Below are 25,179 nucleotides of genomic sequence, written 5' to 3'. Positions count from 1 at the left end.
TCTCCCTGTCCGAGTCTATAATATCAACATGTTTTAAGCAGACCACCATAGTGCCTGTGCCCAAAGAACACTAAGGTAACCTGCCTAAATGACTACCGAACCGTAACACTTACGTCTGTTGCCATGAAGTGCTTTGAAAGGCTGGTCATGGCTCACATCAACACCATTATCCCATTATCCCAGAAACCCTAGACCCACTCCAATTTGCATACCGCCCCAACGGTGTCAGAGGAAGGCACTAAAAATTGTCAAAGACTCCAGCCACCCTAGTCATAGACTGTTCTCTCTGCTACCACATGGCAAGCAGTACCGGAGTGCCAAGTTTTGGTCCAAGAGGTTTCTAAACAGCTTCTACCCCCAAGCCATAAGACTCCTGAACACCTAATCAAATGGCTACCCAGACTATTTGCATTTCCCCCCCCCTGCTACTCTCTGCTGTTATAATCTATGCATAGTCACTTTACCTACATGTACATATTACATCAACTAACCGGTCCCCCCACACATTGACTCTGTGCCGGTACCCCCCTGTATATAGTTTCGCTATTGTTATTTTACTGCTGCTCTTTAACTACTTGTTACTTTTATTTCTTATTCTTATCTGTATTTTTTTWAACTSCATTGTTGGGGCTCGTAAGTAAGCGTTTCACTGTAAGGTATTGTATTCGGCGCATGTGACTAATACAATTTGATTTGATTTATTTGGTCAAACACAATTTTTTGCAACATGACAGTTTGCTAAGAGCTGGCAGCAAGCTGATAGGTCGGCTGTTAGAACCAGTAAATGGAGCTTACCATTCTTGGGTAGCGTAATTACTTTGGCTTCCCTCCAGGCCTGAGGACAAACACTTTCCTCTAGGCTCAGATTAAAGATATTACATTTAGGAGTGGCTCTAGAGTCAGCCACCATTCTTAGTAGCTTTCCATCTAAGTTGTCAATGCCAGGAGGTTTGTCATTATTAATCCATAACAATAATGTTTCCACCTCTCCCACACTCTCCCACACTAAAAAATTCTAACTTACAATGGTTTTCTTTCATTATTCGTTTTTTTTATGCATGAATACGATGACTCACTGTTCGTTGTTGGCATTTGCTGCCTAAGTTTTCCCACTTTGCCAATTAAGTAATTATTGGCATCATCAAATGGTTCAAGATAAATAAGCCATCTGATTTGATGAAAGATGGAGTTGGATTTGTCTTTCTGCCCATAATTTCATTTAAAGTACTCCAAAGTYTTTTTTCCATCATTCTTTATTTAATTGATTCTTGGCTTCATAATACAGTTTCTTTATTTTTGTTGTTGTAGTTTATTCACATAATTTCTCAATTTGCAGTAAGTCTGCCACTCCTTTTGCCCCATCTATCTCAACTATACAAAATGCATCATACCGGTTCTATTTCTGTATTTTGAARGTTATATATCTTGAAAACGTGATTGCTGACATGCAAATTATTGTGGGACAATATCAACAATGGACTAATAAAACAAATACCAACAGATCGTTTTTGGGTGGAGTTTTCTTAAAGTATATTTTCTTGAGATATGAAAAAGTATACTCTCAGGAAGCATGCTCCTCAGCTGTGCATGTTTCCTTATGTGGAATAAACAATTATTATCATTGTCAACTTTCTCTTTCTCTGCGCTCTTCTGAACAGGAATTCAGAAAGTGCCTCAAAACTCATTATTGGCACTGAAATTATACTTATAGTGTACTTGATCACTCACAGCAGAGTTTCATTAAACAAATCAATGGTTCAACTTAAAAACAACTCCAAGTGTATTTTGAATGAATATACTAAAGTACAATTAAAGTGTATGAAGTATTTGTAAGTGTGTTTAAGTGTAATGATAATGAACATATAGTATACTAAAACACTGAACACAATTAATTAAAAATAMAATTTTAATAACTGTGTTAAGTGTAATGATAGGTAACATATAGTTTACAGACTGAAAAACAATRCATTTTAAGTACACTTGTAATAAGTGTATTGAAGTGTAATGATGTAATATGTATAGTAAACCTAAGATATACTAGAAAAGTACATCTCGTATTTGCAGTATATTATATGAACTTGTAGTATATTTAAGTATACGTCAGTATATTTGTAATATACTTCCACCCCCCGCTTAAGTAGGCCTTCAGCGGGTATCTGTATGTGATCCCAATCGTAAGCAAATGCTCAATCTTCACTTCTTAATTTCCTCACATTACACCCTTTGGTTCCTCCAATTTCTCTTACTTTTTCATCACATCCCTTTTCTGACCAAGTCAGTTTGTACTATCTCAGTTTGACGCTTATATGACGTTATGGTGAACATGTTGTTTGGACTCAAAATCTCAATCCAGTATCCATCAGGATCCTGTATAAAGGCCAGTCCCTTCATTTTACCTGTGGGGAGAAAGAACTTTGAATGTTGCATCTACAAATTGAGAGAATACAGATGAAGCAGACTGATGCAGATGAAAGTAAATTCTTATGTATCCTACACACAAATGCGTTTTTCAGAGAGACCCTGAACATAACACAAAATAATTGTGTGAGAGGGTTATGTCAGGGAAGAGAAAAAATAAATACCATCATCTGGCTTCTTAACAAATGTTACTCCTTTTTCTTCAAATACTTTACAGGCTGCATAAACATCAGGTACAGCAATTCCGATGTGACCTGTATGATAGAGTGGAGAGGGAACATTTAAATAACGTGTAATTGCCTCATGGTGGAAAAGGAAAATGGCTGATCAGTACCACATTCAAAATGTTGAATTAAAAAGATCATATCGTTTTCTCACCAAAACCTTTTGGTTCAGAATTTCCGTTGTGATGAGATAGATTTTCATCTGATTCAGAGCCCCAGTTGCTTAAAGAGAAGCGAGTAAAGAGAAAAATATGTCATCACATCATGGTATTGTGACAGGGTAGGAACCATAGTTTCTAATGAACATAGTAAAAAAAAATGTTACAGCGATTGTTTTCAGAAGACAGACGGAAGACAGAGGGACAACTAATGAAACAAATACCGAAAGATTGTTTTTGGGTGAAATTTTTCTTTAACGTCTATGAATGGGATACTTAAAGAGTTACTCATTGACAGCCCACGAGCTACTGATAGCTTGCCGATCTGCCTGTTGGACACCCCTGGTTTGATGTTACTGGATCATCTTCTATTATATTCAATTTTTACAGTAAAACAGTTCTACTTACTAGCAGATCTGAAATCTATGTGCTTGTGTGCTGACCCACTGGGCACAGACGTCAATTTATTCCTTCTATTCCACGTTGGTTCAACATCATTTCATTGAAATGACATGGAAACAACGTTGATTGAACCAATGTGTGCCCAGTGAGGTTTTAAGTGGGGTGCCTACTGTGTGAGTTCAATGGTGGCTCGTCGGGAGAAAGTCCATGCTGTCCTGTCCTTTATGTCTGCAGGGATTTCCTTCTTTTCCTCATAACCCAGGAAGTAGAGTGTGAAGCACATTGATGGGAAGTCTATTTTCTGCAGCAACCTAAAGCAAATAGCAATCACAACTGGTTCAACTGGTGGGACAATTGGAGGTGAAGATGGAGAATACAACCCTCAAGGATCAATGAAAAGGTCACTACATCACATGCAAAAGCAGTGGTTCATTTCTCATAACTCTGAAGCATCCAGGAGTTCAATCCGATCACTCTACATAAAACCTGAAGTTAAAATGGATAGGGCCACATTAAACACATGGGAGACGTTTTAGTCATAAACATTTATAAATCACTATTTCTTGTTCAAGAGAATGAGAACTCATCTAGAGSGGTAGGGTACTAAGCCCGAAGCCCCTTCATCTTTGTGTGAGAGAGACGTCTGGGACTCACGTCATGCCCATGATGCGGGTGTAGAAGTCTAAAGACTTGAGCGGGTCTTTCACCCTCAGCATAGTTTGCTGCAACATGTAATCCTGGGGAGGGACAGAGGGAGACAGAGAGAAGAAGGGGGAGTGTCGGACGAGTTGTTGCTTGCAAAATATGTCTTGACCCCCTTACTTCTCAGCTATGTTCTCAGCTTGCAACTCTAGAAGAAAAAGAAGAACTTAAACTAGAGCCAATACATTACTCAGTAWAAGTAATTACATTCTAAGGCCTGGGACTAGTTCCCTAAATGTTTTTTTTTCCATTGGTATTTGCTATAGGAGCATAGGGGCTTGGCTATATAGCCTACAACTCACATAGCTGAGGCCGGAGACTCTTGCGCAACAACAGGTTTGCTGAGACAGACTGTGTCAAGCGAGTAAAATAGACCTACTGTGAATAATTGATAAAGAAATGCTAGACATTCTACTGCGTGACACTCACCTGGGTGATAGGGTCCCCTTCTTTGCACGCTGCGGACACAGCCTCATCCGTAAGTCCTTTATCTGTCATTTTGCGGTGAAAGACCAAATTGACAGCAGGCAAATTCACAGGCCGAGTAGCTTGGGATAGGCGCTCCCAAAGCTGACTGTGGCAAGTCGAGACAATTGACAGCGAAGTATGACACTCCCTAAAGTTGGAGTGACCCAATGATTCTTCATGGTTCAGAGTGGGAGAAAGGAAGTATGACACTCCCTAAAGTTGGCAGGTAGGAGGGGTTCACCAAAAAATGTAACCGAAACCACTAGGAGAGTATGTTAGTTATAAGTGTATAACCAATGCTGAGGAGGTGTGCATTGCAATGGAGGCTACAACTGTCAGAAAGCCTACTCGGTTTTAAGTGACACAGGGCCCTGGCAGAGTAGAGGAGTAGGTGCAGAAGGATCTATGACAACTTTCCCTGGTAAATAATACTGTTGGAGCTATAAATATGTGAAAAAGCAGGCCCTTACAATCCCCAYTGTTTGACGTTTCAAGAATGGGGAATTGAGTGATAGGTTAGACATGTAAATAACACTGAGGGCCTACACTGTATATATGGTTGAACTGAATGGAATTAATGATTGAGTAGGCATGATGTAATGTAACGTCCTAAAAATATATGTTTTGATAAAAAGCACATTCCTTTACCGCTAGAGGTCAGCGTTGCTTAAGAATCGATAGTTCAATATTAGAATATTATTTTTGATGTTGTATCGTATCGTTTTGACAAAATAGCAATTTTTGCACTAGTTGGCTTTACCCGCACCAAACTCCCGTGTTTTAACTTCATAGCTTGTTCTCCATCTTCTTTTTAAATAGGGAGCCAATTTGTTGTCAACAAATTCCAGTCTTASCATCTGCTTCATCTGACCACTTTTTTACAGACCAAGTCAGTGGTGCTTCCTGCTTTMATTTTWGCTTGTAAGCTGGAATCAGGAGGATATAATTATGGTCAGATTTGCCAAATGGAGGGCGRGGGAGAGCTKTGTACGGGTCTCTGTGTGTGGAGTAAAGGTGGTCTAGAAYTTTTCCCCCTCTGGTTGCACATTTAACATGCTGATAGAAATTAGGTMAAAYTGATTTAAGTTTCCCTGCATTAAATTCCCCGGCCACTAGGAGCGCCGCCTCTGGATGAGTGTTTTCCTGTTTGCTTATGGCSGTRTACARCTCATTGAGYRCRGTTTTAATGCCAGCATCRKTCTGTGGTGGTATGTAGACAGCTACGAAAAATACAAATGAAAAYTCTCTAGGTAGATAGTGTGGTCTACAGCTTATCATGAGATACTCTACCTCAGGCGAGCAAAACCTCGAGACTTCCTTAGATATCATGCACCAGCTGTTGTTTACATTAATGCATAGGCCCCCGCCCCGTGTCTTACCAGAGGCYGCTGTTCTGTCCTGCCGATAGAGKGTATAACCCTCCAGCTGTGTGTTCTTAATGTTGTCGTTCAGCCACGACTCAGTGAAACAAGATGTTACAGTTTTTMATGTCMCGTTGGTAGGATAAACGTGCTTTCAGTTCGTCCCATTTATTTTCCAGCGATTGAACGTTAGCTAGCAGGACGGAAGGCAAGGGCAGATTAGCCACTCGTCGCCTGATCCTCACAAGGCACCCTGATCTMTTTCCGCAAAATCTCTGTTTCCTTCTCCAGCGAATAACGGGGATCTGGGCTTGGTCGGGTGTCTGTATTATATATCTCCCGTCCGACTCATTGAAGAAGAACTCTTCGTCCAGTTTGAGGTGACCATCGCAGTTCTGATGTCCAGAAGTTCTTTTCGGTCATAAGAGACGGTAGCAGCAACATTATGCACAAAACAAGTTACGAMCAACGYGAAAAAACAGACAAGGCTCCGCTGATAGCCAGGTGTAGCAGTGGTAAGGATTCACTCCATGGTGCTGAAAAGAAAGTTCTGCTGTTGGAACAGCTTTATGTAGGTCCTAACAGTTTGTTTGCACCGTTTGTCACAGTTCTATTGCAATTAAAGGCATTTTTCAGTGTTGTGTTGTGTAGTGGCTTTGCTGGCATGCATCWAAAAAACATTTGGGGAGTTTGCCCCACCGAGATTTACATGCTAAAAYCGCCGCTGCTAATAATGAAAGAAAATCATTGTAATTTTTAATTCTGTAAAGTTAGTGTGGTTGAGGTGGAAAAAGATTGTTGTMCATTTAAGTGATAATGCCCGAGAAGCCGGTGTTTGGAGGATTTATTGGCACGGGTGTTGTTTGTCGAGGGCCAATATATCCTCCAAACACAGGCTTCTCGGGCATTATCACTTTTATACAACAGGTTACCTGTCACGCMCTGACCTTAGAGATCCTTTATTCTCTATTTTGGGTTAGGTCGGGGTGTGACAAGGGTGGGAATTCTAGTTTCTTTACTTCTAGGTTGGCTTGGTATGGTTCCCAATCAGAGGYAGCTGTCTATCKTTGTCTCTGATTGGGGATCATATTTAGGCAGCCTTWTCCCACCTGTTTGTTGTGGGATCTTGTTTGTGTATAGTTGCCTTGAGCACTGCATAGCTTCACGTTCGTTTTGTTATAGTTTTTTGCCGGTTTACGTAATAAAGATGATGAACCCAAACCATGCTGCATTTTGGTCCGATTCTTACAACAACGATCGTGACATTACCAACATAATCAAATAATGATTGACATATTATAATTAAAAACGTTATTTAGATGAATTTATTCATACTATTTCATCCTTCCACAAGACATAGTCCCGAAACAAATCTAGATTGCTACCCAAGCCGGCTGGTCGTTCGTTCTATTGGTTCGGTTGCCAGAGATGCGACCCAGTCGTTCAGTCTTTTATTCTGTGTTTACGGACGCGACCCAGTCGTTCATTCTAAATGTTCTATTGCCATACCGGCTGGCAACATTCCTATCCCTTGCCTTGCTAGCTAGCCAACTACGGCTAACTTAGAGTCACGTCAAACAGCGCAGACAGAATAACAGCAGCAGCTGCATTTGTTTAAGCTGTTTTTTTAGTGACATTTATTTGGATACATCCATAACAATGAGCTGATGAGGCACTATTTCACCTGMCATAGAAAATGTGCTCTCTTGTTAGGAAACTTTTCAGAGGAATTAGCCAACAACACAGAGCTCTAACACAATAACTTCAAACTGAAACTGGAAAGACTATTTCGTTTAACCTTTTGTCAATTTCCATTTCTTTGTATATATCATAAAAAGGATGCCAGCTGATTCATGATTTCGACTGGCTGAGAAACACTGCCTGCCTCTCTTGCGACCACTACACGTTTATTACTATGGGACAGTTTGAAATGTAATATTTAAACAATGTTGCAAATGTCGGAGAGACAGACAATTATTGTTATACAACGYGTGGGTCTAATCMTGAATGCTGATTGGTTAAAAGCGCATTCCAGGAGAGGTCTATTCCACAAATTAGCACCGGCTAAATCTATGACGTTAAAATGCCTATTTACTCTGTTCCATCTGACTGCGCAATCCACTGTATCATCAGCTCTCCACTATAAAAAGCATCTAGACATTATCTCACATTTCTTTTACACTAACATTTCTTTTTCAACARCAGAGATTTGTATAAACCTTGCTGTCAGATGGAAAGCTACTGAGGATGGTAGCGGACTATATTGCCACTCCTATTTGTCATATTTTTAATCTGACCTGGAGGGAAGCCAAAGTCATTCCRTTACCCAAGAATGGTAAAGCACCCTTTACTGGTTATAACAGCTGACAATTAGCTTGCTGCCGACTCTTTGCAAACGTTKGGGGAAAATGGTGTTTGAMMAAATACAATGCTATTTTTCTGTAAACAAATTAACAACAGACTTTCAGCATGCTTATAGAGAAGGRCACTCAACATCTACTGCACTGACACAAATTACTGATGATTRGTTGAAAGAAATTGATAATAAGAAGATTGTGGGAGCTGTACTGTTAGATTTCAGTGCAGCCTTTGATATTATTTACCGTAACCTGTTGTTGAAAAAACATATGCTGTATGGCTTTTTAATCTCTGCAATATAGTAAAGAGATGATTCAAATTTCGTATCAACGCAAAACGTTTTTGAAAATGAGCAGTTTACTCTATCCTGAGGAAAACATACTCCATTGTCAGGTCAATTAAAAAACAAGTGTGTAAGCCTAACATATTAACACAGAACATAACCTATAATGATTGTCATGCCAGAGGTGTCATGCCCATAGGGGGCACAAGGGCACATGCCTCTCAGATTTGTCCTTTTACATTTTATTTATTTATTAATAACTAACCTTGATTTTTTAGCCACGTTTTGTCACAATTTTTTATAACGAGATCTGTAGCTGTATTTTGTGGAGGGGCACACTGACTGGACCAGACAAAGAATACCCCCCCCCCCCGCCCCCCCCATTCTCCCTAGTAAGTGGTTCCTTCCAAGGTGCACCACGGAGCAAAGACATGCTGGGTAGGATGCTAGATACTCTAGTGCGTGCAGATATTATCATCAGTGGAGGAGGAGAGAGAGTGTCGAGTGACACACACATGGGGGTTTGATTTGATTTTAGCTGCAGGTGATGGGCAGGACTYGCAGGAGGTATATTTGTAAATTAATTTGATCAAGCTACTGTATGTACCCTATTGACTCCTTCTTGAATAAATAAAACKAATACATTTAGTTGTTTATCTGTAACACTAGCCACCTAGCTAGCTAGCCAGCTGGATAGGTTCCCAATCTCCCAACATCCTAACTAGCTACCAAGCCATTTCAGGCTGTCAATCAAGTTAATCAAGTTGTCTAAGCATCTTAGCTGGCATGTTTTAACTATTGGATCATGATACTGTATACCAGTGTGGCAGTAGTACTAAACTCGTAAGGCATAAAAGTACCTAAATAATCCATGTGCATCATTAATTCAATTGAACAGGTAAACATTAAGCATAATGATTATGGCTCTAGATCACAGGAAAAGGCTGTTTCAGGTGTTTGACTACCCCCCTCAAKCCTCACATACTTTGTGCCCCCTCTAAAATGATGGGTACATAATGCCACTGGGACTCATGCTCACAGAGAACTGTATGTGAGAGGAATCTGGAAGCTATTTATGGCTGGGTGAGATAATGTGGTGTTTAAGTCACACTGCTCTTCTCATGAAGCACAGACTATTTTTTTTACAACATTTCTTAGGAACAAAGTTAGAAAGAAGTAGAATTAAACAAAATACAAAAAAGGTGACGATGAATAATAATAACAATAATAAAACAACATTTATAAGCCAACACTGTAGTTACTGTATAACAAAAATGGCAACAGTTCAAACACAAAATGCAAATTCAAAAACAGTATGACATGAACAGGAAACAAATAATTTTACCAATATATAATTAGTCATAGTCAATCATACATTTTTATTTTCACAAATGTATTGACAGATTGCAAATATTACTATTATCATATATTATATCATTATTAATCTTCAACAAATCAACAAATCCTAATTAGAATATCMTTTTTTAATTTAGTACATTTTATTGTTGTTGGAATAACGTTTTCAGTATTTACTGTAAAACTTAAGATATCAGAGGAAGTTTTAGAACCAACACATGTATTTAATATTTTTCTCCGTTGCAACCTAACACACTTTCTTAGAATAAACCTATTCTCCTCTCATTAGAAGAGACAGAAAAATGGAAAGACTCTAGCTTTCAGAGTCCTAATCCATAATCCCTTTCTATGCTCAATCCTCACCCTCTAATTCGCTCGGTAGATTCTGCCCTGGCAGGCTGCCATGAACTACTGCTCAGGATTCAAGTCAGTAGGAGCAACATCACTTGGATCTGATTGGTTCTCCCCTTCCGTCACAAGACCCTTGACCATCCTATAAAACAACAGGAAAATAATGGGCTTCAGTGCATGGGTGGATTATGAGGGGTAGCGGGCCAGGTAGCTGAGAGATGCAGTGGGGAAGGAGTTCTAATCTGCTCAGGATWATGCCAAAAGGTGGTTTTCAAGTTAAATCTGGAGCAAGTAGGTAGGGTGAGTGGGTGATGGTGATGGAAACGCTGCTAACAGGGTATTGGGTTAAAAAACAGATGCCTCACAAGTCCTCAACTGGCAGATTAATTAAATAGTACCCGCAAAACACCAGTCTCCACGTCAACAGTGAAGAGGCAACTCCGGGATGCTGACCTTCTAGGCAGAGTTCCTCTGTTCAATGTCGGTGTTCTTTTGCCCATCTTAATTTTTTATTTTTATTGGCCAGTCTGAGATATGGCTTTTTCTTTGCAACTCTGCCTAGAAGGCCAGCATCCCGGAGTCGCCTCTTCACTGTTGACGTTGAGACTGGTGTTTTGCGGGTACTATTTAATGAAGCTGCCAGTTAAGGACATGTGAGGCGTCTGTTTCTCAAACTAGACACTCTAATGTACTCGTCCTCTTGCTCAGTTGTGCACCGGGGCCTCCCACTCCTCTTTCTATTCTGGTTAGATCTTCAGTTTCTTGGCAATTTCTCACATGGAATAGCCTTCAATTCTCAGAACAAGAATAGACTGGCGAGTTTCAGAAGAAATKTCTTTGTTTCTGGTCATTTTGAGCCTGTAATCGAACCCACAAATGCTGATACTCCAGATATCAACTAGTCTAAAGAAGGCCAGTTTTATTGCTTTTTTAATCAGAACAACAGTTTTCAGCTGTGCTAACATAATTGCAAATCAGTTTTCAAATGATCAATTAGTGTTTTAAAATGACAACCTCAACATGCGCACAATGGTGCACGCGGACGCCTCCCGGAGCCGGTTTGATCATCACGTAAGGTGCACTGAACTTTTAGCTAGACCCAGGGAGTAAAGGGAGACACTCACCTCTCACTGTTATTGGTGATATTTGACTCACTTCCTCCAGTCCTGGCCTGTGATGTGCCTGGGACAAGGGACTCGTCTCGTTGTGTCATCAGGCTGGGTCTCTGGTCAGACTGGCTGCGCCTACTGACAGTCTGGGACCCTCGTGTTGACAGCCTGCCCCGAGAGGGCTCACCATAGGGCCTGGGTAGCGTAGAGCTACAGGAGGGGGTCCAGATCTGGGAGTTCCATTGGCTATTTTGACAGAACACCGATCGGGCATCATTGAAGGACACTGAGGGCGACATGTCTTCTTCACCACTCTTCTCTGTGCTCAATCTCAGGACCCGGGGTGAGGATGGACGTGAAGGTGGATTAGGCTGTGCAAAAGCAGGGGGGATTGGTAGTTCTTGGTGCGTAGAGGGACAAGAGGGTGGTAGGCGAACTCTGGAGACTGTTGGGATGGTTGGTGGCATGCTGGTGGGGTAATACTCCCCCTCATAGTGGTTGCTGCTTCCTTGCCTGAGGCTCACCCCAGCACTAAGGGGTCCTCGGACCCCCTGATCAGGTCTCGTAGGTGGAGATTCAGCTGCATTGCGCAGGTGGATGATCTTGCAGGCCTGACTGTATAGCGATGTGGCCTGATGATCTCCCCTCACCACGGTATCCTGCCTGATTGGTCCGACACTGCCACGGTTGGGCAGAACCGTCATGGTCTGCAACGAGGCCCTCAGGCGCTGACAGGTGGTGCTTGTTTGGCRTGGCACAGGGTGGCCACTACTGGTGATGTCCTCCTCTTCCCCTTCCTGATMACCCGGGTTCTCCTCGTTGCTCTCATAGGAGTTGTCCATCAGGACCTCAGGGGGAGGTGGGGGCAGGTAGTCCACGTCTAGGTCCTCCCTGCCTTCCACTGGCCAGGGAGGACCTSGAGTTCCACTCCTCCTAGACCCCCTAAGGTGTGCACTAGTGAGACTTTGGACTTGTCTAACATCCGTCCCACCACTGAATGTGTTTATGAGTCTTTTGACGGAGTTGCGGCCAGGGGGTTGTGGTGCTATCGCTGGTAGAGAAGTTGGTGTTTGGTTTGCCTTCATGGACCCTTTGAGTTCATATCTAGAAACCTTCTTCCTTCCTGAAGAGTGTCTCCTCAGAGTGTCGTCTCCCATCCGCTGGTCCAGATCTTTCTGTTGCAGCTCCTGAATATCGAAAGTTTCTATGGACTGTGAGTGTGGCGGTCTCACTGGCTTGCCCAAGGGGGCAGCGGTCTGGGGTTGTTTGGGTGGCTGCCTCTCACTGCGCTTGGGGGTCTCAATGGGGTCTGACGAGGAAGAGTTGGACCGCATTCTCCCTGACCTCTCTTCCTCTTCATCCTCCTCTTCATCATCATCATCCACTTCCTCATTTTCTTCCTCCTCCTCACCTTTATTAAGGCATACCTTGACAGGTGAATGGCTTAGGGGTGTGGGGCGAGCACTGCTACTGGACCCAGAACTCCCCCGTTGGCGACGGTGACGCTCTGATCCCGTCAGCGACTCGTTCTCTCCCCCAATGCCGCTGTCCTCGCTGTGAAGAGACAAGTCATCAAGGTTGCACTTGGCGGCTGCCTCCACGCGTGCCAGCACCTGGCGCAGACGCTCCTCTACCGCTCGCTTGGCCTGCAGCCTCTTGCCCAGTAGTTTAGATAGAGAGGCAAAGTAGTCTGCCGCATCTTCCAGTGCGGTGTCTCCCAGGGCTTGGACCGAGCTCCCCACCAGCTTAAACTTTTCAGTGGAATGCTGGAGCAGCTGCTGCAGCAGGTCTGGCGGGGGTTCTGATGGGTCAGCACTGGGCTTGGCAGGGATGGGAGCTGGGGCCCTTGTCTTGGAGGGCCAGGCCATGTGGTTGCCATGTTCCTTCAGCATCAGCTCGCCATCATCAGCCATCTCCTCTAGGGCCTGGTTGACCTCCTCGAAGCGCATTACAATGACTGTTATCATGGGCTGCAGGGAGAGGTGGGTCTGGGCGACCTGGTCCAGCATCTCCAGCAGGGTCTCACACTTGGAGATGTTGGGGTTCAGGTATTTGTAGGCGGCCTGGTGAGCTCTCACCATGTGCATGGGGAGGTCCACCTTTCCCTGCATGATGGAGGTATTTATCTCCTTTTCTTTTCGGCGACCCTGTTTGACGCCCTTATTTTTCCTTCGCTTCTCTACCTTTTTCRCCTGCTTTTCCAGTAATTTCTCACTCTGTATGTCTCTCACCTGAGACGTCATTTTGACCACRATTTCAGAGACAGCCCCTGGGTTTGACACAACGGCTGTGTTGGGGGCCATGTCAGCCACTTTGCCCAGAGGGGCCATAGGATTCACCGCTGATAATGAGAATTCCTCTAATTCTTTGTCAATATCCATATCGTCAATAYCTTGGTTTTCTCCCTCAACAGGCTTGATGTCACCCAACGTTGGTGGTCCTGGCAGCGGAGCCTTGTGGATCCCATCTGCGACCCCTGGGAAATGSTGACCCTTGGATGGGGAACAGCCCATTTTTACGTCCCGATGTCGAAAAAATAATTTGTATTTAAGTTCTCCGTTTACGATGTAATTTCAATAAAGAGATACAGAACCAAATCTTTAGCCTCGTACGTGTGGATTGTCTTGCTCATCCATTGGTGCGTATGTYTGATTGCCTTTGAAAACTTGTGTGTTCAGCAGGGTGCATATCTTACAAAAACTTAATAACAATTCAGCTTCTCAATCAATCTTCTTTACTGGGTTCTTCAGTAGATGGATCATACCGAATATCTGTCATTTTAACTTTCTTCTGGGTTTTGTGGATGTGCAGTCCGGTTGAGGCTTCTGGAAGCTATGCAGTCCTCCCCAACGAAACAGAGCTAGAGAGACTGAGGAGCTAAAAGGATCAAGTAGGATTGGAGGACTCATGCACACAGATGGTCACATTAAGTGAATGATGCACGCACGCACGCACACAAATGCACATAATACTAAGCCCATCAAGGTCATCGGGCCAAGTTTGTCAGGTGTCTTTTTTAGCCTCTTCCACCACATGTCTAATGAATGTTTACAGGCAACAGTGGAGTTAAGATAAGAGACAGGAAGCTGCCCATGTTCCCTAGTTGAGTTACTTTGTTTTGTTTCCCAACTGTTCTTGTTCACAGACACATACCACACTCTCCTCCTTGTGTCCTGTAAAGTTTCCCTTGTCTTATGTTTCTTAATGTACAGGCACATATTATTTACTGAATTGAAAAACTGATATAAAGTCATCTAAAAGTTCTAAGTTCATTTTGATAATAAATCAAACCAATTGATCAAACCAAGGGTCCATACTGAATTGCAATACATACACGTTTAAATATAGTTGTAATTGATCAGCAGACACCAGAAGTCATAAAATACAGGGTACATTGAGATGTTATGTTTATAGTTTCACTAACACCTCTGTTAATCTTCTTTCTGAGCAAAGTGTGGGAGTGTGCTTTGCGAGAATTGAACCCCCCCCCCGCTCCAAAGCCGAACATTTCCCAGTGAGGTATATTTTATAACCTTGAATTCCTCTTCTGGTGCGTGCCTGTCAAGTTTCCCAGAAGAGACACATGATTGAGATTATGAAATTCTACACAGACGGAAATGAATGAACCACAACAGGGATCTTTCTGCTAAATTAGACATACTGTATTTCCTCAGTGCCTAATCTACTCATACCAAAGCATACATATAACCTGTTTGCTCTGCTTGGATCATATACATTTAGACATATTGTATGTCACAGCTTCTGTCATACATTGGACAGGTCATACTTGTGGGTATACATCAGGGCTAAGATAGGAATCCAGGGTAATCATGCCCAGTCTGAGCCCATAGTCAACTGTCTCAACGCAGTAAGTATCCCACTGTAATCCCTGCCACACCTGGTTAGTCAGGTGCACACACCAATGTAGGCTACAAGGACATCACCTCCCACTGGGCACAAACTGCTTTAATCAACATTGTTTCAGCGTMATTTTTTGATGTATTTTGTGATGTGGAATCTAGGTGGAAAACACATTGGATTTGTTGTTTTGAGGCTGGCATTTCAACCACAGKATTACGCCATCATGGTAACCAAATTTCAACATAGACAAACCTTGTATAAAATATGTTGAATTTCTACCTTTAAAACAATGTCAGATCTTCGACATTATATCCACTATCAGAAAACAAACTATAGGCTGGGCAGCTCYTCCTACTGAAGAATGTATCTATCTACAGCTACCCTTTGRYYTCCCATCCAGGTTTTTAACTCACTACAACCCTGCTTCGCTATGATATTTGTCRCTGACTATTACCAATGTGCTATTGTGAAAATGATTGTTGAGAGGTCTCCACTTAAACGAAATAGATTCACTGTTGCTATCGAAGTCATTCCAAAGGATAGGTTTAACAGAGCAAATTAAATGTAACCATACTTTATCACTCATACTGTTTATATCATCAATGATGCTATTTAGGCCTATAWAGCATTTGTAAAGTCATCAACAGCTATTGTTTCAATTATCCCAGAATTAAACTAAAATGCAATACAACAGGCTTAAGGTTTCAAGATCTGGTTGATTTCAAAATGTATATTTAGTGATACTGAATTGTGTTTGGTTGTCAACGCAACCAAAAATCATCTTCATGATCTTCATCTTCATCTCAACCAAAAATCTAAATTAAAGAATAGGACTAAATCAAATCAAACTTCATTTAAAGTGCATTTAAAGTATGATTTGATTTAATCCTATTATTTAATTTAGATTTTTGGTTGAGATGAAGATGTGAATCCAATATATCAATTAATACTTAGACAAACTGGAATTAAAGCCAGACTAAGTCAGTGGCAAAGACGGAACTATCCAAGCAAAAGATAAATCTCCTTCAAATGTTGATATTTGGTTGCATTGTAAACCAAATACAATTCAATATCACCTTTGAAATACAATAAATAGCCTACTAGCTTGTTTAGTTAAGAAATGTTATTTTGGATGCATGTCTCCAACTCAACCTATAATACAATCCAAAGAATGGGATTAAGGCAGTGACTGAGATGGAACTATCCAAGCAGTAGATACATCTCCTATAAATGTTGATATTTGGGTTTGTTTTCAACCAAACACAATTCAATATTACTTTTGTAATACAGTAAATAGCCTAAAGTTAAGGTTATTTTACAAACTAATGTGTGTATGTGACCAATACGATTTGATATGATGTAACATTCAACCYTAAAATGAGTAACACATCCATGGCCACATTGAGGTTACTGGAACTATCTTTATTCTTATATAAGATAGCATGCATAGGTTGTTGCAGGCCTGTGGAGATCTTCSCAATTGCTGTAATAATCTGCACAGTATCTCGAATGCCATTGATCACTTGCACAATGTAGGCCTACTTTTAATGTCATCTCAACTGCAATCCAGGTTATTTAGTTCTGCTATTAGATGGCTCACAGTGACAACACATGAATCTGTTGTATAAGTAAACAAAATATCTAACATTGTATTCCCATTTTAACTTTGCTGTGCTTTTAAATGGTTGAAACGCAATGATAGACATTTGGGTGACAACTAAACCAAAAAATCTGACCTTGTCTTTTCTATTGGAATTTGGTTGTGCATTTAGATTGTTGAAAACATAGTGACAACACATTGGAAATTCAACAAACCTTTTGCTGTTTTTTTGAGTGGGAAAATATAGGTTGTAATCTCATTTATCAACGTCTCAAACAAATATTACCTAATATCCGTAAACAGCGTGGTGTGCCCAGAGGGCTGTGTCATGACTGTCCTGTGAGGGTCAGAATGGGTCAGATTGGTGGGGGAGAATAGTCAGTAGGGAGATTTTGAAAACGAATGTYATATTGTTTTTCATTTTGTGATGTCAGTAAAAATTGTACGGACAAAATACTGTAATTTGGGAAGGATACCCCCTTTATCTGTGAAGTTTCCATCCAATACGTTGTCTATGTGATATGACTATTTATGGAAGTATTTATGTTAAGATAGGAATGTGATTTTAGGAGTCATAAGGGGATAACTTTTAATCATATCCTTTGCACATTAAGTAACCACTCCCCGAGTGAGGTCAGAAGAGCGTGTCAATGTGATGGAACTGTCCTTTTCAACCAGAGTGCTTAAAAGGACTGGCTAAGAATTAACATATAAGACCAGAACATTGCCAGGTTGCTGCTGTGTGTGTAAAGTGTTCTGGATCCTGAACCTTGAATAATCAACACGAGGTGTAGGCTAGAAACTCAGTCAGATGTTGAGAAAAGCGAATTGAAGTGGGACCAACATACTACGCTGCAAACCATYCCATCCTACTACGAGTCTCAAATCACTGTATGCTCCTAATCTCATCACCGAGGGGAACCGTTGACGCGGCTGGCTAACCATCACMCTAGGAGCATCGTCCAGAGTGAAAAGACGTAAGTATCACGTTTTAGGACAGACCCAGATGCRGACAGTGTCAAAGTAACAAAAGTTTATTACTAGAACAGGGGGCAGGCAAATGACAGGTCAAGGGCAGGCAGAGGTCAGTAATCCAGATCATAGTCTAAAAGGTACAGAACGACAGGCAGTCTCAGGGTCAGGGCAGGCAGAGGTCAATAATCCAGTGTGGTGKGRCAAGGTACAGGATGGCAGGCAGGCTCAGGAGCAGGCAGAATGGTCAAAACCAGGAAAACTAGAAAACAGGAACTATAGAAAAGACAGGAGCAATGGGGAAAACGCTGGTAGGCTTGACAAACAAAACGAACTGGCAACAGACAAACAGAGAACACAGGTATAAATACACAGGGGATAATGAGGGGAGATGGGAGACACTTGGAGGTAGGTGGAGACAAGCACAAAGATAAGTGAAACAGATCAGGGTGTGACAGTAAGAAGATGGAAAAGGTGGGAACCCCCCTTTTTGACACCCGAGCCTTACTAGCGTGCCGCTGAAAGGCCAAACCAACATTCTTCCGAAGGAGGGCTCATTCCGACAGARAAACGGCGAACGACATTAACGGCATTAACACGTAAATACATTCATGATTTCTTATTCCAAACGGGCGGCGTTCGTGTTCTAGAATGTATCAATGATAAATGTCCTTTTTCTCTCTCTCTCTCCTCCCCACCCSTCTTAATTTGTTGTGTATAAGCTGCCATATTTTGTCAGTCCACTAGCGACTTTTCTTCTCATGTCTTATGTGTGTATGTTTTCCTGTTTTCTACATTTTAATTAGCTAGTAAATAAATAATCAAACAAATTGGTGTGGTACTGAATCATGAGTAAGGTTGTTTTTTTGCAGATGCATGAGGTTACGAATTAGGATRTGATTAGAGGTAATGATTATAGATGAAATAGGTAAAGACCTTATAGAGTTTACTTCGGGAGATGGTAACTCTCTAAACAACTTCTTCTGTGGTGCCCCAAATCCTAATGAGTTAATTGTTACATGATTAATTTAATCGGGTAACAATTAAACATAGTTAGTGGATTAAATAAATAACAGTCATCAGATTAATGAATGTAAAGTCACGACAGCTGTTTGTACTTCTCTGTTAGGGAATCAGATGTAGCTTAGTCTGTGAAAGGTCTGTTGTTGCCACTTGCCTTATATATTTTTATAAACCTCCATCACTTCCTGCTTATGGCAGAATTTATGATTTATGTTGATTAGCCTATTTGTGTTATTCCCTTAGCCTCTTAGCATGGCTCCATCAAAACATAAAAAGTAACTGAAATAGCATTGTTCTTCTACATAGAATGACTTGTATGCTGATATTGTAACTCCACCACTGCTTATGTATTGCCTTTATTTAACTTAGAGGCAGATAGGAGCTGTTGTCTTCTGGGAACTATAGTAGCTATTACTGTATGTGCTCCCGTCAGGACATGCAGTCAATTTGAAGTTGGGGCGACATAAAGAACACCTCCGACCCAGTTGGGGTGACTGGGCCCAATGGCCCTGTCTAGAGTTGAAGTGGAGCTACGAGGGGTGTCAGACCCTTGAGGGAGGTATGGCCTTCTGATCTCAGTGCCGACTCCAGAGTCTGTGGAAGTAGTATCTAACTTCCCTCCCCTCAAACCCAGTGCAGAGTAGGCCTACCACATAGCCTCTGGGGAGGAAGTGGCAGAAGATGATGCCATAGCTGGAGACWAGAATAGAAGTGGCCTGGAGGGTGGCGCTCTGTTCATGCCTGAAGATATAGATGGGGATGAAACACACCCACACAAAGAGGTACATTAGTATGCTAAAGCTAATGTAGCCTGTTTCGCTGAACTCTGTGGGACTTTCCTGCATTCGAAGGCCGAGAGGAAGGGGACCAAGGCAAGCAGAGCTTTACCCCGACCTATGAATTTGGGGCCCACATCACACTGGTGTTGGATCTGCATACTCTGTGGGGATGTTGTGTTGCCTCCTTGGGAGAGTCAACGATCATCAAGAGGGTGCAAATTACCCCCTGGACAGCAGTGACGAGTGATGATTACTGGAGGCYTGTAATGAAGGCGCTCCTGTTTCTCTCGATCGAAGGCGGGAAAGGCCAGAAACGTGCGGAAGGCCTTGACTAGAATGCAGGAGACACACAGTGTGAAGCCCAAGCCGTACATGGTCTGGCGAGCTCCACCGAGTTGGAGGCTTGGTTTGCCTATGAAACAAGTAACGCTCGCAAAACTTACTGATAGCCTAGCCGACAACTTCAGCTCTTTTCATGGGCAGATATTCTTTGTGCACTAAGAAAATAATAAAGATGATAAACAGTAGCACCACCTCAAACATTTGCCGAAGACACCAGGGCAATGGGATGACCGTCGTTCCACCTGGCTTGCAATGGGTCCACTCCTTAAGGGACCAAGTGCCATTTGAACACTTGCAACAGYCGTGCTGATCTACGAGAAGCAGGGAAACATGGCAAGATATTATACTTGCCACTGTTGGGATACATTTTCATATTCAAGYGTGAAGTGCATAAAAGAGATATGAGATTAGACAACATACAGTCAAATAATATGACAGGTTTAATAGAAGCATTGGAGCAATAAAGTACATAGGACAAAATGAACTAAAGAAGAAATGTCTTGACGCCCTGCTGTCAGTGAAGGTCCCTTCTACACATGGGGTGCAGTTGTAGCAGCAGGACACATTGAAAACTTTCTTCACAAAACTGGCAAAAATGTGGAATAATATTTTCTGTTTCAACTTACATTTTTTCACCTGATATGTGGTATCTCCCCCTTACTTTGAATGTTCTCCATCTTTTCCCCACAATGTCAATTYATAACCACCCTGCATCCCAYTRCTGGTTTGCTTCTGAAGCTAAGCAGGGTTGGTCCTGGTCAGTCCCTGGATGGGAGACCACATGCTGCTGGAAGTGGTGTTGGAGGGCCAGTTGGAGGTACTCTTTCCTCTGGTCTAAAAAATATTCCAGTGCCCCAGGGCAGTGACAGTGCCCTGTGTAGGGTGCTGTCTTTCAGATGGGATGTTAAACAGGTGTCATGACTCTCTGTGGTCATTAAAGATCCCATGGCACTTATCGTAAGAGTAGGGGTGTTAACCYCTGTGTCCTGGCTAAATTCCCAAGCTGGTAAAAAAAATTAAAGTAACCATCCACAGTAGCCTAGTGGTTAGAGCATTGGGCCAGTAACTGAAAGGTTGCTGGATTGAATCCCTCAGCTGGCAAGGTAAAAATCTGTTGTTCTGCTTCTGAGCAGTTAACCCACTGTTCCCTGGGCGCTGAAGATGTTGATTAAGACAGTTGCCTGCACCTATCTGATTCAGAGGGGTTGGGTTAAATGTGCAAGGTGCATTCAGTTGTACAACTGACTAGGTATCATGTTTGTTGAAGGTGTACCCTGTGAGAAAGACCTGATCGTGATGGAGAGCCATGTGAGTGAGAGAGCAGCAGTCTAAAATAAAAAATAAAAAATATTTTGAAGGTATAGGCTATGTTACATTGATTTATAATAATTTTTTTAAAGGTCTGCATCAGTGGCTTGTGGAAGCCAGGAGATGCTAAATGTGTTTAGGTTAATTACCTTGAGACCGACAGTTATTTTCTTCACAATCACCGGCTGACTACATTTTGTGACCGCCACAGCCCTAGTGGCTGCATCATGTTATGTACATGTTTGTGATAGTTTTTCAGCATAAAAAAATACACGGAATGGAGCTAAGCACAGGCAAAATCCTAGAGGAAAACCTGGTTCAGTCTGATTTCCACCAGATCTATGATCAACAACCAATTTGACAGAGTTTGAAGAATTTTATAAAGAATAATACAATAATTGGCAAATGTTGCACATTCCAGGTGTGGAAAGCTCTTAGAGACTTACCCAGAAAGACTCACAGCAGTAATCGCTGCCAAAGGTGCTTCTACAAAGTATTGACTCAGTGGTGTGAATACTTATGTAAATTAGATACTTCTGTATTTCATTTTCAATAAATTAGCAAACATTTCTAAATCCTTTTTTTTCTCGCACTTTGTCATTATGGGGTATTGTGTGTGGGTGAGAGGGGGAAAAAACGATTTCATCCATTTTGTATTCAGTCTGTAACACAASAAAATGTGTAATAAGTGAAGGGGTGTAAATACTTCCTTGTTACAGTATGTCCTGAACAAAGTTGTGTGAAGTATACTTAATCTAGAGGTGAAAGAAACGCACACCAATTTAGGCGAGGTGCTGGCTAGCGGTGTAGATCACTTGAAAAATTTAAGGAGACACTGATCTTTACAGGAAACCTACTGATCGTAACAGTTTGTTGAKGGCTGATAATTGTCACCCGCTTCCCTTGAAAAATAGTTTGCCCTACAGCCAATTCTGTCGAATCAAAAGAATTTGCAAAAAACAATCAGATTTCGACAGATATGGCTGAGACACAAAGAAAATTCAAGGAGAGGGGGTTCAAAAATGGTCAGATTAATACTGGCATTGAGAAAATTCAAAACAAACCGAGACATGATCTTTTTCAAGGACAGTCTTGCAAAAAGAAGCATTCTTGCATTCTAACTACCCGCTATTCAAAGTGCTCTGAACAAATTATGGGAATCGTTCACAAACATTGGCACATTCTAAGCTCCGATGACAGTATCAGTTATATGTTTTCGGACCCTCCCTTGGTCGTATTCTCGCGGGAAAGAAATCTCAGAGATCAATTGGTAAACTCTGATTTACCAGCCCAAGATATCTATGCACAACGTCTATTTGCGTCCCTACTGGATGGAAACTACAAGCAATGGCACTTTAAATGTAGATCCTTTAAACACCCTCAAACAGRGAAACAGACCCCAATCAAAGGTGTAATCACGTGCTCCACTAAGGCAGTTATTTATCTTATAACTTGTTCTTGTGGTAAAAAAATGTGGGTTAAACAAAGTGTGAATTAAAAGTATGAATCTCGGGGGCATCGTAGCACCATTTTAACGATGTATGCTGAGAGTCGGGAAGCAAGTTCAGGGAGTGAATACATTTAATCAATAAATGGTCACAAGAAACAAACAGCGCACCGACATTTAACAGGAACAGAAATAATAACGCCTGGGGAAGGAACCAAAGGGTGTGACATACAGTATATAGGGAAGGTAATCAAGGAGGTGATGGAGTCCAGGTGAGTGCCATGAGGTGCTGGTGCGCGTGACGATGGTGACAGGTGTGCGGGATAATGAGCAGCCTGATGACCTACACGTGCCAGTACCCCCTCCCCGATGCGCGGCTCCAGCCAGCAGGACGCCGACCAAAGGGACGATCCCGGGGATCAGGAGCGGACTGGTCACCTCTGCTGAGGTGTCAATCTGGCTCATACCGCTCAGGAAGGAGACGCGTTCTGTCTACTAGAGATTAACGTATTTTGGTGTGAAAAGTGCAAATCAATCCCAGAACAACAGCAAAGGACCTTGTGAAGATGCTGGAGGAAACAGGTACAAAAGTATCTATATCCACAGTAAAAATGAGTCCTATATCGACATAACCTGAAAGGCAGCTCAGTAAGGAAGAAGCCACTGCTCCAAAACCGACATAAAAAAGCCAGACTTCGGTTTGCACCTGCACATGGGACAAAGATCGTACTTTTTAGAGAAATGTCCTCTGGTCTGACTCAGTTACACCAGTCTGTCAGGAGGAATGGCCCAAAATTCACTCAACTTATTGTGGGAAGCTTGTGGAAGGCTATCCGAAACGTTTGACCCAAGTTAAACATTTAAAGTCAATGCTACCAATACTAATTGAGTGTATGTAAACTTCTGACCCACTGGGATGTGATGAAAGAACTAAAAGCTGAAATAAATCCTTCTCTCTATTCTATTTAATTCTGACATTTCACATTCTTAAAATAAAGTGGTGATCCTAACTGACCTAAGACGGAATCTTTACTAGGTTTAAATGTCGGGAATAGTGGAAAACTGAGTTTAAATGTATTTGGCTAAGGTGTATGTAAACTTCCGACTTCAACTGTAAATACCAACTCTACATTTCAAAATGCAAAATAACTCTACATACGCTAACTCTATCAAAACACGGCAAACCCGACTCAATATCTAATCACTCTGTCAAAACACTAGCACGTTTTCTATCCAAGAGGAACAAATAGTATTTTGAAAGTCGCTGTGCTATGATTGACTAACAGTTAATGGCATTACAAAAACTGCATTACTTTTCATGTCTCAGTTCTACCTGCTTACAATAGGCAATACCTGCTTACAATAGGCAATATGTTTTTTATAATTCAGTTTCCTTTACTGTAAACCACTCTACATTTTTTGGTTGAGTGTCGAATGTGTTTATTTTTGGCAACATACTATCTAAAAGTGAATGAGTCAACTTTACTTTATAGAATGTACAGCAGAAAAAAATTGTGACAGAATTGCTGCAGTAAAAGCTTTATTAGCAACAAGAAATTGCTGCCAGTGATCAACAACACATCCAACATACATGGCCTGTGGTTCCAAATGTGTACAAATAAAACAATTACAGTAAAAARGSMMMRRARGGGRAAAAAMAMAAAAAAATGAAGTCCTGTTCTAATCTATACGATCTTCAGCATTTGGCCACATGTTCTTGTCCACATCACATCTTATGACGTCTCTCGCCATGCACCTTGGATAAAAACACTTGGCATGCCTTATCCACCCCTGGCAGTCTTCAGCTGAGATGTCTCTGCAGCTGGCATCCGTTGCATCCAGGAGGGACATTTGGTCATGTTGCCGATGATCATACACTTTCCATCTCCAGGCAGAAAACAATTCCTCAATGGGGTTGAGGAAAGGCGAGTAGGGGGGAAGGAAAAGACAAACCATTCTTCGATGGGCTGCAAACCAGGTTGTGATTGCATGTGAATGGTGGAATGCTACATTGTCCCATGCAATCACAAATGTCCTCCTGTTTCCTCCCACCTGTTCCCTTTCTGCTYCTGGCACCAGTTGTTGGTGGAGGTCATTTAAAAACAAAAGAAGGTGCTCAGTGTTGTGTGGATCAATCTGGCATTTCTGCAGGACCAAACCAGCACTYGAGATTGCAGCACACATTGTGATATTTGCTCCTCTCTGACTCTGCACATCAACGGTGGCCCTTTTCCTGATGACGTTTCTTCCCCGCCGACGTGTTTTTGCCAGGTTAAGCCCTGCCCCTCTACATAAAGGATTTAATGTGGGGTCTGATTAGCCTCCAACTCCATGACTCTCTGAAAGAAGTCAAACACAGTATGTGTAAATGCTTTTCAGTATGTCCTACTGAATGTACTGTAACCCATGTTTACATGTAGAGTAGCATAGTGTAAAACTCACTATAGAACAAGACATATTGGATAGACACCATACCTGGACGTATTGGTGCCGGAGTTCCTTGACCCGCTCACTGTTCCTTTCAAAAGGAACTGTGTATAACTGTTTCATTCAAACTGTGTTTGGTCAGAGTCTGAGCAATGGTAGTCAGGCTGATGCTTTCCACATTGTGAAATACCAGGTTGTCCTCTACAATTCTGGTCTGAATTTTTCTCAGT

General features: G+C 41.9%; 2 protein-coding genes across 2 annotated transcripts; both read right to left on the bottom strand.

The window, feature by feature from the left end:
- Nucleotides 1–1,892: 1,892 nt before the first annotated feature.
- On the bottom strand, nt 1,893–4,499 carry LOC111954624 (lactoylglutathione lyase-like). The gene is made up of 6 exons (XM_023974491.2): nt 4,334–4,499; nt 3,857–3,939; nt 3,373–3,513; nt 2,797–2,864; nt 2,583–2,672; nt 1,893–2,396 (listed from the first exon to the last, which is right to left on the bottom strand). Exons 1-6 carry the CDS (start codon nt 4,400–4,402, stop codon nt 2,254–2,256), a joined length of 594 nt encoding a protein of 197 aa, XP_023830259.1. The 5' UTR covers nt 4,403–4,499; the 3' UTR covers nt 1,893–2,253.
- A 5,521-nt stretch (nt 4,500–10,020) lies between these two features.
- LOC111954535 (photoreceptor cilium actin regulator-like) lies at nt 10,021–14,006 on the bottom strand. Its single transcript, XM_023974336.2, has 2 exons — nt 11,206–14,006; nt 10,021–10,223 (listed from the first exon to the last, which is right to left on the bottom strand). The coding sequence occupies exons 1-2, from the start codon at nt 13,701–13,703 to the stop codon at nt 10,139–10,141; spliced, it is 2,583 nt and encodes an 860-aa protein (XP_023830104.1). The 5' UTR covers nt 13,704–14,006; the 3' UTR covers nt 10,021–10,138.
- Nucleotides 14,007–25,179: the final 11,173 nt, after the last annotated feature.

The sequence above is a fragment of the Salvelinus sp. IW2-2015 genome, linkage group LG28 (genome assembly GCF_002910315.2).
Source record: "Salvelinus sp. IW2-2015 linkage group LG28, ASM291031v2, whole genome shotgun sequence".
NCBI lineage: Eukaryota > Metazoa > Chordata > Actinopteri > Salmoniformes > Salmonidae > Salvelinus > Salvelinus sp. IW2-2015.
The sequence above is the reverse complement of the archived record's forward strand: the minus strand, read 5'-3'. Positions and strand labels throughout refer to the sequence as shown.